Raw genomic sequence first — 14,044 nt, 5'->3', positions numbered from 1 at the left:
GATTTAGGAGTGGCCAGTGGGTCGATCAACAGGAAGGGAGACTTCACACTGAGCACTGGGAATGGCTTCTGGACTATATTGTTGATGAACGGAAATGAGTATAAAGCTCTTGCTAACCCCGTTGTCCCCCTCTCTCTGAAGACGAAGCCTCAGAAGGTGGGGGTGTTTGTGGATTATGAGGAGGGTCTGCTCTCTTTTTATGACGTAGATGCTGCAGCTCTTATCTACTCCTTTACTGGCTGCAGCTTCACTGAGAAACTCTACCCATACTTTGGTCCTGAAGATAGAAACTCCCCTCTGATCATCTCTCCTGTCAATCACACAGATTAAAGCAGGGATACTCAACTTGCTTTGCCCAGGGGCCACTTTTGCAAAATGACAGAAGGCCAGGGGCCAGTAAACCATCATAAACCCCAAACAAATCAATAAAGGATCTCTCCAAAAAAGAAATCAACCAAACATCTCAGACCAACTGATCAGTCAGTTGGTCGACTTTGTACACACATGATAGTTAGTTAAGTACGGTACGTCGGTACATATAAGTGTCTGGGTGGCAAGGAGGGGGCGATATTTGACAATTTAGCTGAAGCTCGGTCAAAATTGATTTAACCTTAGTTAGAAAATGGTCAGGGGGCCACTCAACACCCTATCGTGGGCCGCATCTGGCCCCTGGGCCACAAGCTGAGTATCACTGGATTAGACTATTCATTCTCAGGACTCTCAGGATTTTTCTCAGGATTTATTGTGATTTAAGATCAATTTAGACATACTTTTTTCTTTAGGTCTGTTATATTTAAGTTTGTATTTTAGGATTATTTCACAGATTTGTCTTAAGCACATCTGAAGATGAATTTGTTCTCTCAGTGGAGCTCTCCATTGAGAGAAGAATCAGACAAACTCGCGGTTGGTGGAAAAAAGCCTAGTGCCTCCTCATGTCTCTTTACCTTTCTTCTTCTTGGCAAAATGATTTACTTTTATAATGAAAAACAAAACAAAAGCAATGCTAGTTACCCATGAGATTTTCCCTTTGTCTCGGTCTTAGGAATGCAGAGCTTCTGTTCAGGAAGGTTTTACTACGAGGTTCAGGTTAAAGGGATTTCTGATGAATGGAAATGAGTACGAAGCTCTTGCTGGCCCTGCTGTGAGTACAGAGCTGCTACTGACCCCTTACTGGCCCTCTCTCTGAAAACGAAGCCTCAGAAGGTGGGTGTGTTTGTGGATTATGGGGGGGGGGGGGGGGTCTGGTCTCCTTTCATGATATGCTGCAGCTCTTATCTACTCCTTTACTGGCTGCACCTTCACTGAAAATCTACCCAATCTTTGGTCGTGGCGTTCCACGGCGCGGAGTTCCATGGCACGGCTGCGACCCTAGATTTCTCACTGCGGAGCATGCTCAGAATGACATCACTGATTGTCCGTCATCAGTGAATGATGTCATCAGTGATGTCATGCTTTGTCCTCAGGGTTGTCAGTCAGTTAGCCTTCCTTCTGACCTTCAGACAGAGCCAGATGTAGGCCGGCAGCCAAGATGCATGGCAAAAAAAAACAATTGTGTGTGTGTGTGTGATCTCATGCGCATGATCTCACTGTGTTCATGTGTGTCATCACACTTTTTTGTGTGATGACAAACAATTAATGATTATCATTATATTGATTTCAACCATATCACTCAGCCCCCCTAGACCAAAATCCACCAGCCGCCCCTGGATAATAAGCTAAACCATCTTCTGAAATGATTTAAACCATCAGTCAATTGAACTTGCAAGATCGTCTGGAAGTACGTTATGCTGAACGAACAACATAACTGGTAGAATATGTAAGCAAGAAGATCTGTTCAAACAGAATTATTCACAACATAAGTGTCACAGCTTACATGTAGCCTATGTCCTTAACGTACACTTCAGGTATATAGACAGTCTCTGCACAGGTTTTCACCATTGCAACAGATAGCAGGAAAAAACTCACTGGTTACTTAATAGGAGTGGGAATCACCAGATGCCCACGATACGATACTAAAACGATACTTGAGTCACGATACGATAGTATTGCGATATCGCTGATATTGCGATATATTGAATATTGCGATATATTGAATATTGCGATATTTCGATATATTGTCTAACTCCTTTTCCTACCTTTTCCTTGACCTCACCGGAAGTAAAACATGCAGTGTTTTTTTGTTTTGTTATGTTTTTGCCCAAAATGTAGGCTACATTATTAAGCTTCTCTGGACTCAATACGCCACTGCAGGCGCGGACTGCAACATCGGGCACTTCGGGCAGATGCCCGGTGGCCTGGCATGGCATGGCCTGCAAAAAAAAAAATATATATATATATATATATATTATATCGATACTTGGCGTCCAAATATCGATACAATATCGTCAGGCAAAATATCGCGATACTATGGTGTATCAATTTTTCCCCCCACCCCTATTACTTAATGCTCCTTCACTACTTTAGGAGCTGATCTGTGCATCTCTCTCTGTCTCCCTTTGATTGATTGATTGATTGATTGAATACCTTATTGACACAATGCAATGTCTTTGCAACTAGATTTGTAGAATCACATTTTATATTATTGTATTGCTGTATTGTTGTATGTTTCTATGTACTGTTGCATGTTGTGCTGCCTTCTTGGCCAGGTCAGCTTTGTGAAAGAGATCATTGATCTCAATGGGTTTTTAACCTGGTTAAATAAAGGATAAATAAAATAAAATAAAATGTAAGTACATCAAGGAAAAGTGCATTTTACGGTTGGTCAAATGGATAAAACACAAGAAAGCCAAAGGCTTGTTTCCATTGTGGTCCATTATACATAGAACATAAAAAGGCAGACAGGTTGTTTACAACGAGTAACATGTACAAAGACAGGACAAATTAAGTGCACATAGAAAATACCTAACCTAAAAACTCATAAAACCAGCTAATGTTAAAATAAATTAAAACCAAAAAAAGACAGACACCCTCTGTCTGTCTGTGTGTGTGTCTCTCTCTGTCTCCCTCTGACTGTCTGTCTGTCTGTCTGTCTGTCTGTCTGTCTGTCTGTCTGTCTGTCTGTCTCTCTTCTCCCTCTATCTGTCTTTGTGTCTTTGTGTGTGTGTGTGTGTGTGTGTGTGTGTGTGTGTGTGTGTGTGTGTGTGTGTGTGTGTGTGTGTCTCTCTGTCTGTCTGTCTGTCTGTCCCTCTCTTCTCCCTCTGTCTGTCTGTCTGTCTGTGTGTGTCTCTCTCTCTGCTCCATCTATCTGTGTGTGTGTGTGTGTGTGTGTGTGTGTGTGTGTGTGTGTGTGTGTGTGTGTGTGTGTGTGTGTGTGTGTGTGTGTGTGTGTGTGTGTGTGTGTGTCTCTGTCTGTCTGTCTGGCTCTCAAATTTGGCTAGAAGCCAAGGTATGGTTGGTGCCATACCTTGCAATACGAAAACGACGCCCTTGCTGTGGACCCACATGGCCAGTTTGGCATGCCCTGTTTTGAAATGGTCATTGTGCCCTTAGAAGAAAGTTGTGGATTTCCTCAGTTAAAACTACACTTGACCCAACAAATAAACAAAAACACTATCGGTAGCAGTAGCCTACATATGAGTGGCCTTCTCCTAAAAATGACTTCATGACTTCCAGACCTGTTATAATAGATAATATAGTTCTAATACATAATAATAATATATAATACTCAGTAATAGTTATAATAAATAATACAGTAATAAGAAATAATATAACAGTTATATTACCAACTGCCTGAGCTATTACTTGTTACTATATTGCAGTGCTTACAATGTATGCATGCTGCATCCTTCAGACGTGGCAAAACTGCCTCAGGAACTTTTCTGCCTCAGGAATACAGTTTCTCCAGTTCACCTTATATGTTATTTCTTATATTTCATTATTTTCATTATACTTCAACAACCTCATGTCATGAGTCATGACACACCAGACAAATGCACGACAATAGACTGTTTCAACTCGACAACATAGTCATTCTAAATTGCCCCCAGCTTACTTCTGTGGCAGTGTTTGCTCGTACAATAACTGACAGGACACAAGCTAGGTTCCAAACTGTTCCCTAGCAACACAATTCCGTGAAAACCGTCTCTAGCTGCAATCTTATTTGTAACCTTATTTTGCTTTGTTTGGGAAGTTCCATTGTCCTTTTATCATGTTATGTCAGTTATCATGTTATCATGTTATGTCAGTATCTATCTACAGTAACATTCTGTAAACTGTAAATATTTCTCACCACCAATCCATGACCAATTTCTGCACATTCATCACTCTTGGTGACTGGAGTGATTCTGACGCATGCAAGATTCAATATTTATTGGCCATGATCAAGAGAGTTGATTGGGATTTGTCTTAGTGAGCTCACATACATAGACACGCACATAAAACCATTCACACAATACAAAAACAAAGTACTGCAAAGAATATAATACATTAGGGTAAGGTAATATATTATTGCAAAATGAGGAATGTAATATTTCATTCCACCATTTATTTCACTCACGAGACAATGAGGCCAATGGGAGAATATATAAGGATCACTAATTGGACACCAGCTACTCCACAAACAGTTATACACAAAAACCTGCTCAGCTGGGGTTCCTTAGAGCTAATTCTTATCAGATGTGAGTCCACGGTCTCATGCGAATCAATCTGAGGGTCAGTTACCTTCTCCTGTAGGTGTCGCAGACCTACCTAGCATGTTGAAGATGCAGACCTACCTAGCATGTTGAAGATGAAATCCTTGGCGGTGTGCACCTCCAAAGCGGTCTGGTCTCCGAACTCGCCCTGCTCCAGGAGCACCAGCTCGGACACCCGGGCCGACAGCTGCTCCAGAGTGGCCCCCGACCGGAAGTCCACCTCCGACGGCTTCTTGGCGGGGGCCGGGGAGCGCGGCGTCACCGCACTCATCAGGGACTCCATCACCCTGCTGGGTGAGGAAGAGCGGGAGAGGGTTTTAGGTTTGTCAGTCTACATGTTCATGGTCTTCATAATAGTCTTTTCTGTGTCTAACGTCAACTAAAGGCATCTCCCAAGGGACAAATTAACCTGTTACAATGCTGATATTAACTCCACTGGACTAGAATCAACTGGTGGCCTGTGTTTGACCTGTCTGGACGTATGATTTTCAATGTTGCCCAATGCCTGTCATGTGTTCAGTCAGTATCCTCTGGCTTTGGGAGCCACCTGTCAAGGGATATAATGACAGCAACTAACATTACATTTTAATAGGACGAATCAGCGTGACGTCACTTGACACCCAGAAATGCTGAACCCTGCGGCAGTTAATAGTATGAGTTGTGTCACACAAACGTCAATATCTCAAAAACTATACATCACATCACTTATATTTTGACATTCTGAGTGAGAGCAGAAATCGCACGAGAGTTTGATGTATAATATATGCATGTCGTGTTAAAGTTGTGTGAACTGTCGCAGTCTTTAAAATGTAAACAGAGTCAAGCCGGCTAGAGCAGACACTGACACCTCGCGCCACTTGGGCTCCATAGGGTTCCATTGCCGTTGCCACCCAGTGACGTGGTTTGTTTACCAAAATGCTGCTTGGCTGATCCCTCGAATGTGGACAATGTGACGCTTGTGACCTTTTTTTCCTCCTTTTTCTTTTCCAAAATGAGACTCTGTATAACAAGTATTTCAGTAGCACAACGTGTCACTAATGGTCAATATACCATGAACATTATTAGCTAAATCATTCTTTAACCAACAATAACCACACATGCTTGTGTTGCTTAGCAACCATTAAGTACATGTTGTGCAAGCATAATTGCTTCAGAAGAGACCAATATTTACACAATAATACATTTACTGAGCATTTGTGTTCTTTATAAACTTTATAAAAGTAATGAGATTTAAAAATAATAACAATAAAACAAAATAATAACAACAACAACAACTATAAATGCTTGTGAAATGTAAACAAAGCTCAGTCTAGTCAGTGGAATGTCAACATGGCTCCTGCCCCACAAAACTAGGTCAATTAGCCAGCTCGCCAGCTACTGACGTTAACTGTTAGCTGCTAAGCTATTAGCCTAATTATTCGACTTGCTGGCTGGCTGACAGTCAGCGTTAATTGGCTAATTTTAGCTACGTTTACAAGATGAGTTGATTCCTACAAAAGATAACAAGTTAGTCTGAGCCGCATGCACGTTAGTCGTATACATATCCAATGTTATCTTATTTGCAGATCATTTGACTTGATAAGGTCGATGTGGGCTGCCTCGCCCATAGACAGCTCATTTCAGTTAATAGCCAATATCAGCCAGCTAACCTAGCCTCATCAAATTAGCTTCCTGGCTAACATGACAGGTGGGGACAGTGAGGATAAGTGCAGCGACACACATTCACGCGCAACCCCCCCCCCCCACACACACACACACACACACGCACGCACGGCTCTCTCAGCTAGCTCGCTACCCATAGCGAATCACAGCGACATCATTAGCTACCACAGGCTAAAGCGGTCAAATATGACAAACAGGCACACACCCTTTACACAATGATGCGAGGGCGTTCCTTCGCTATCTTCTAGGTTTACTGTTTTGATCCCTGTGGTGAAATCCGATTTCTTCAGCTGTCATTTCCAACAGGTCCCAGGCGCCACCTTCCCCCTGGCAACACGGTCCCAGAAAACATGGTCCTACTCAGTGGATCCTGGGATTAGTAGTCTTATGTGCTACCTACGCCCACATTCCGAAACTACAAATCGGATTTGTGCGAGGTTATGCTCAAGGAATCCTACAGATAAACACACTGGCCCGACCCCATTTGAAGTTATGTGTCAGATAGAGATAGATAGATAGATAGATAGATAGATAGATAGATAGATAGATAGATAGATAGATAGATAGATAGATAGATAGATAGATAGATAGATAGATAGATAGATAGATAGATAGATAGATAGACAGACAGACAGACAGACAGACAGACAGACAGACAGACAGACAGACAGACAGACAGACAGACAGACAGACAGACAGACAGACAGACAGAGAGACAGACAGACAGACAGATAAGATAGATAGATAGATAGATAGATAGATAGATAGATAGATAGATAGATAGATAGATAGATAGATAGATAGATAGATAGATAGATAGCCTGTGCATGTATTGTATTTTAGTAAAGAATTGCTACTGTATAGCCTACTGTAGCTACTAGGTGGGAATGGTGCAGTCAAACTTATGCAAATGGTAATTCGTATAGGCTACATTCTCTCATTACGATAACATCTAGTGAAATAATATTGAAACTCAACTATTATTTTTGTTGCAGACCCCCTGGCGCTCCATGGACCTGCACTATTTATGGATTCCTGCTCATAATGTAGCCTATCAGACCTCTTCCTTAGCTTATGGATCATTTCTACCTCATAGATTGCAATCACAATGAGGGTGATGAAGAAACTCCTGTGTGGTGTCACGCAGCTCCTGATTCATCAGCTTATTCTGCGGAATAAGTGGAATATATATCACAATAATGGTGTACCAATCAGGACTTACTGAGCAAGTTGAGAGAATGATACTAACTGTACTGTGGCCTTCAGAAGACAAAGTGACAGCACAGGCACTTCAGAGACCGAGAGCTCGCTTATAGCTTTTAACTCTTCCTCTCCTCCCTGGCCTGGCCCCCTTTTTATCCAGGAAGAGGAGAAGAATAAAAACATAAACTATTACCAATTCTCTCCATTCCTTCGTGCATCATCTATCTCGGGAACTGGTGCTACTGCTACCTTGAACATCTCCTCTGAAGAGTCAGACAGCCTGACAGTGCAGGTAATGTTGCTGTTGTCCAGTGAGAACCTTGTAATTCTTCACTGTAACTGGATTGCATGGTCCATGGGTTGAGGACATTCTCACACCCGTTGGGCTTATTCAACCCTTTCAGAACCCACTGGATAATGTCAAAAATGCATTGTCATCAAAACATGGCTGTGTTTCTTAGTTCCTGAGAAGTTGACATTGTGGAGATACATGATTGATTGATTGATTGATTGACTGACTGATTGATTGATTGATTGATTGATTGATTGATTGATTGATTACTTATTTTAAACAAACTAAGAATGCTTTTTTTTTTACTTGCTGACTTGACTTTTATTATTTTATTTATACATTTAATTCAGTTTATTGTCTTTATGTAGGCCTACTCATGTTAATTTAGCCTATTAATGTTCATATGTGAGAAATTATATTTTATCTTTTGTTTTTATTTTATTGTTTTATTCTTTATATGATCCATTTTACTTTGTTTAAGCACTTTGTAACAGTTTTGTTAAAAGTGCTGTATCAATAAAGCAAATGATAAGGGATCAAATAATGTAGATAGGGTGTGATACAGGTGGAGAAATTGGAAGAGAAGGGAGGATGGAAAGAAAGAAAGAAAGAAAGAAAGAAAGAAAGAAAGAAAGAAAGAAAGAAAGAAAGAAAGAAAGAAAGAAAGAAAAAAGAAAGAAAGAAAATCCCAATGCTCCCTTAGCTGTCTTAAGGATGAGAAGAAATTAGCAATTATCATCACAGCAAAAATAGAGCCATTATTTTCCATAATTAGCTGCAATTTGCATAATACCTCATTCTTTAATTACCCCTATTTAGCTTCAACCGCAGCCACCACCAGCTACCATCTCCCCATCCGGCTAATGACAATACCTAGACATTACATTACACTGAGATGGCGGTGGATAGCGGTTACGCTGATATGGTAAGGATGGCAGCTTTCCCCGAGTGTCATCCCCCCTGCTCCACTGATGCATGGCCGCCATCCCAGCAGTGAGATGATTGGATATAAAGCCGTGAAAAGGGGGTCTATAGACAGTGCGGCTGGGCGGTTAGCAAGGCGCCCCTCGCTGTCCATCGAAGTGAGGGAATAATCTATCTGAGAGTGTGATAGCGGTGACCATCACTTAAGTGGCTTGAAAAGGTCAGCAGTGGGGAGGAGGTGGTTGTGTGGAAGAGGTGGGTGGGTGGGGGGGGGGGACCATGCTGAACAGCCATTACAGTCATTGAACTGTGCAAGCCGCCGCAGCCCTGATGGATGCCCCTGGGAGAGGATTTGGTGGTGCTGAGGTGGGTGTCATGCATGCGTGCGTCTCTTGGTGTGAAAGAGAGGGAAGAAGCCCCTTGATAATGGTGTAAGATGGCATGGGCAATGCGTTTCATTCCAGTCTTTCTCATCAGGAGAGGATCTGGAGAAGTCAGCCATGCAGACAGTCTGTCGGTCGGGCGGTCGGTCAGTCAGTCAGTCAGTCAGTCAGTCAGTCAGTCCATCGGTCACTCCCTTGGCAGTTTACGCTTCTACAAATCACAGATACGTGACATTCAACGTTTGTGCACCAGTTTGTGACAGACATATGAATTGACCAACCACAGACGGCGAGCTGGACTTTCGTAACAGCCAAGCCAATCAGATTTCGCCACAGGATTGCTGATGGCAAAAACCGGAAATGCTGACTTCTGATTCAGACCCTCGATCGCTGGAGGTGTGCTGAGGTAAGACGTTTATCAACTTATCTATTTAACATGATATGCAACATATTTTTGGTTCGGAAATTATTCTATGTATCCGCGGCGTGGATTGCAGAAATGTACAATGCGACCTTTTATTCTGGCGAGCAGGCTGGTGTGTCTCACTCTCTCTCTCTCTCTTATTGTGGAAGAGAGGGAGGAAGCTCTGGGTAATAGGCTGTAAGATGGCATGGCCAGAGCGTTTCATCCCGTTCATCTCATCAGGAGAGGATCCGGTGAAGCCAACCAAGCAGCCAGGCTCTCATCCCCCAGCTTGTCCATGACTGATGTCTCTCCCACCGACGACGTGCACCTGACCTTCGACCCCAGCACCCTCAAACGGAGAGAGTGGCCTTGCAGAAAAAGCTGATGTAATTAAATCCATCTGCCAGGTAAGAAACACACCGAGAGAGTGAGAGAGAGAAAATGTAGAGTAAATAATAGATTCTGGAGTGGAGAAATAAAGGAGGGGAGGAGGCTTGTGAAGTGCTGGCAAAGTCCCCGGAGATACAATTAACAATATCTACCGTTAGGATCTGCGGCTCTTCTCTGTCTTTCTGCCACCCACAACAATACAGACCAAAGCCCCATTCAGACCCTCTGCCTGCCAGCAGGTTCACTGAACACACTCCTGCTTTATGGTGTGTGGATTACAGTATGAGGCTAGATCAAACGAGTGGCATGGAAGGTGGATGTAAAAGGAAAAACCGGGTTCTATTCACAGTAAGCGGACTAGCGGAGACGGTACATGTGGATGATCATGATGTAGCTTCACCTGAGTTACCCGAGTGCTATTCACACGAAGCGGACTAGCGGAGCCAGTAGCTACATGAGGACGATGTAGCTTCACCTGAGTTACCTGGGAAGTTATAGAAGAGGGAAAGAAGATTAAGGCCCAGACACGGGCCGGGCCTGTAGCTCGTTCGTTTCTCCCCCTTTCATGTACTCGGACCACGTTCCAGCTAATGGATTTTAACGCGGAAGCCTCAGATGATGAGAAACAGGAGAGAATTGCGCTGCCTGCCACACATCTAGATGTCAGCTAGAGGAGAGAAAGAAACGCTAAAATAAGACCCTGGTGTGAGAATCAGACGCTTTCCCTCTCGAGCATTTCGCACGTGGCAGCGAAGGCGACAACGGCGCTAAAATATGTGTCCGACTCCGTGAAAAACTTTCAGATGTGCGTCTCCAGAGTCTCTATTTCACAAGTCCATATTAAGACTTGCGACCGGGGTTTCTAAACTTTCTTTGCCGTGTGTTTGCTTGGCCCTGGCATGGGGGAACCCTCCCATTAGCTTACTCTAGTCTGTTCTAATGAGGGATTTCGAGTCATGATCGGGGTCGTTGGTAGCGCGTTTGGTCAATGTAGCGCCATCTCTTCTGAGCACAGCCTTGGCTTATTGCGCCGACGCCGGCAAATTGACCCGGAGATTTATAAAGCTATTTTCTAAAGGTCCCTCGCCTGCGCACTTGTTCGCGGGCCTACAGTCCGGAAGGGGAATTAGTGCTTGAATGGATTCAGCTTTCAATTTGAATACGGAGCAGTTGGAACACGGCCTCGGCTCAAGGGAGGCCACTGGTAATGAAGTCCTTTGTGTTCTGCCATTTAGAAGATCAAATGCTGTAGGCCGTGAAGACGTTCAGCATTGAGCTGGCTCAAAGAGACAGGCCATCCTTCCTTCTTTCACATCACAGCTGGTGAATATGGCTCCCTCCCTCAACCCTTGGCAAAAAAAAACGAATGTGATGATGGGGCTTCCCACCTGGCGCTAACAAGTGACTATGTTGCATTTGGGTAGATCCAATTAATATTTGTCAGAGAAGTGTATATACTGTAAATGCAAATCATCACCAATCCATACTACGGACACAGAAATGAAATAGGCTAGCCTACATTTAAGTCAGGTGTGAAAATGTAATCAAGCTATCTAAACAACACCGCAGGGATGACGTAGCCGTAGTCTATTTTTGTAGGCTTACCCACTTCCTGGTTCTTGATACGTGTAAAAGTCAATGGTATTTTTGTATGGGGATTTTGGTTAAATGCTTGAAATAAGGTATAAATAAGGTAAGAGCCGGAAGTCCTAACATCCAGGTCTGCAGAGTCATTCTGTGGTATTCTATCTAGATATGAGATGTATAAATGCATTGCGAAACTACTAGAACTCGGTAGGTAGGTGGTGGTAATGCCCCTCTAAGCTCTTTGCCAACCGCCAATCAAATCTAAAGAAGAAGAAGACGAAGCAGCAGGAGCGCACATGTTTCGACATCATATTCCTGAAGTGAAACTCCGAGTGACCGCCGGGCCGGCCACCGATAAATCTCTTTAATTCCTTAATTTAAAGATAAAGTTCATCTGGCCTCTCAACAATACAGCAGTCAGTTAGACATACACAGGTGAGTAGGCCTACAGCAGATTGACTGTTTAAACAGAGAGCAGTGACACATATTGAGCTGGATCATCCAGATGGGATGTTTCAGTTTTCATTTTGCACTGATATAGGCTACTTGTCAAATGACGTTTTAAACTAAGTGCAAATTAACTACATAACTCAAAATTACTTTTGGTAATATTCCAATAATCTATCTTTGATATGTTTCAATAGCCTATGAGAATGAATATTCAAGAATGATGTGTTACAGTCTGAAGATCAGTTTCTGTGCTCCATCTGTCTGGATGTGTTCACTGATCCAGTCTCCACACCATGTGGACACAACTTCTGCATGAGCTGTATCACACAACACTGGGATGTTCATGCCCCATGCCAGTGTCCCATGTGTAAAGAGGTTTTTGACAGAAGACCTCTGCTGCGGGTCAACACTTTCATATCTGAGATGGCTGCTCAGTTCAGGAAGTCAACTCTGATGCAAGCCAACAGCTGCCCAGACCAACAACGTGCCAAACCAGGAGAAGTTCCCTGTGACGTCTGCACTGGGACCAAACGGAAGGCCCTGAATTCCTGCCTGGTGTGTCTTTTCTCCTACTGTGAGACTCACTTGGAGCCTCATCAGAGAATCAAACGCCTCAAAACACATAATCTGATCGATCCTGTGGGGGACCTGGAAGACAGGATGTGTAAAGAGCATGATGGACTGCTCCAGCTGTTCTGCAAGACGGACCAGATGTGTGTATGTCCCCTCTGCAGTGTTTTATACCACAAGTCACATGACATTGTCCCTCTGGAGGAAGAATGTGAAGGAAAGAAGGCTGAGCTTGGGAAGACGGAGGCTGAAATTCGGCAGATGATCCAGGAGAGAAGATTGAAGATTCAGGAGATCAAACAGTCAGTAGAGCTCAGCAAGGAAGATGCAGACAGAGAGATAGCACACAGTGTGCAGGTCTTCACTGTTCTGATACAGTCTGTGGAGAGAGGCCAGGCTGAGCTCATTGAGATGCTCCAAGAGAAGCAGAAAACAACAGAGAAACAGGCTGAAGGCTTAATCAAAGAGCTGGAACAGGAGATCTCTGAGCTGATGAAGAGAACCGCTGAGGTGGAGCAGCTCTCAAGCACCACCTCCACCTCCTCCAAAGCTTCCCATCCCTGAACACTTCTCCACACACCAAGGACTGGACAGACGTCAGTTTCCATCACTCAACATATGAGGGGACTGTGAGAGCTGTGGCTCAGCTGGAGGAGACTCTCATCAAAAAGATGAAAAGGCTGTATGCTGATGTTGAGCTGAAGAGGGTCCAGCAGTATGCAGTGGATGTGACTCTGGATCCTGAAACAGCAGATGCATATCTCATCCTGTATGATGATGGGAAACAAGTGAAAGATGGTGATGTAAAGAAGAATCTCCCAGGCAACCCAGAGAGATTTTCTGTGTGTTCCTGTGTCTTAGGAAAGCAGAGCTTCTCTTCAGGAAGGTTTTACTACGAGGTTCAAGTTTAAGGGAATACTGAGTGGGATTTAGGAGTGGCCAGAGGGTCGATCAACAGGAAGGGAGACTTCACACTGACCCCAGAGAATGGCTACTGGACTATATGGTTGAGGAATGGAAATGAGTACGAAGCTCTTGCTGGCCCTACTGTCCTCCTCTCTCTGAAGACGAAGGCTCAGAAGGTGGGGGTGTTTGTGGATTATGAGGAGGGTCTGGTCTCCTTTTATGATGTAGATACTGCAGCTCTTATCTACTCCTTTACTGGCTGCACCTTCACTGAGAAACTCTACCCATACTTTGGTCCCCTCTCCCCTCTGATCATCTCTCCTGTCAATCACACTGATTAGACTATTTGTGTGTTTTTTCCTCAGGATTCATTGTCATTTAAGATTTGTCATTTCACTTACTTTTTTTCAAGTCTGTTTTAGCCATTCTGTTTCATTTCTTTATTATAAAACAGAAACAAACACTTCACAGACCTGTCTTAAGCACATCTTCAGATAATTTGTTCTCAGTGGAGCTCTCCACTGAGAGGAGAATTGGACAAACTCTGGGTTGGTGGGAAAAAAGCCCAGTAGCTACTAATGTAAGTTATCTCTTTACCTTTCTTCTTCTTGGCAAACTTATTTTGTTTTACAATGAAAAA

General features: G+C 43.4%; 1 protein-coding gene and 1 pseudogene across 2 annotated transcripts in view; one reads left to right on the top strand and one right to left on the bottom strand.

The window, feature by feature from the left end:
* tmem102 (transmembrane protein 102) overlaps positions 1–6,608 on the bottom strand; it is a 37,213-nt gene extending 30,605 nt beyond the window's left edge. The window contains 2 exon segments of the mRNA XM_083640129.1: positions 4,713–4,921; positions 6,499–6,608. Of these exon segments, the coding sequence (XP_083496255.1) occupies positions 4,713–4,914 (202 nt within the window). The 5' untranslated portion in view covers positions 4,915–4,921; positions 6,499–6,608.
* A 2,075-nt stretch (positions 6,609–8,683) lies between these two features.
* Positions 8,684–13,745, top strand: LOC310779617 (E3 ubiquitin-protein ligase TRIM21-like; annotated as a pseudogene). The gene is made up of 4 exons: positions 8,684–8,713; positions 12,160–12,267; positions 12,925–12,984; positions 13,146–13,745. The product of its transcript is annotated as an E3 ubiquitin-protein ligase TRIM21-like (transcript).
* The last annotated feature ends 299 nt before the right edge of the window (positions 13,746–14,044 follow it).

This window comes from Poromitra crassiceps (genome assembly GCF_964638095.1).
Source record: "Poromitra crassiceps genome assembly, chromosome: 7".
Lineage (NCBI taxonomy): Eukaryota > Metazoa > Chordata > Actinopteri > Beryciformes > Melamphaidae > Poromitra > Poromitra crassiceps.
This window is presented reverse-complemented; position numbering and strand designations above follow the sequence as displayed.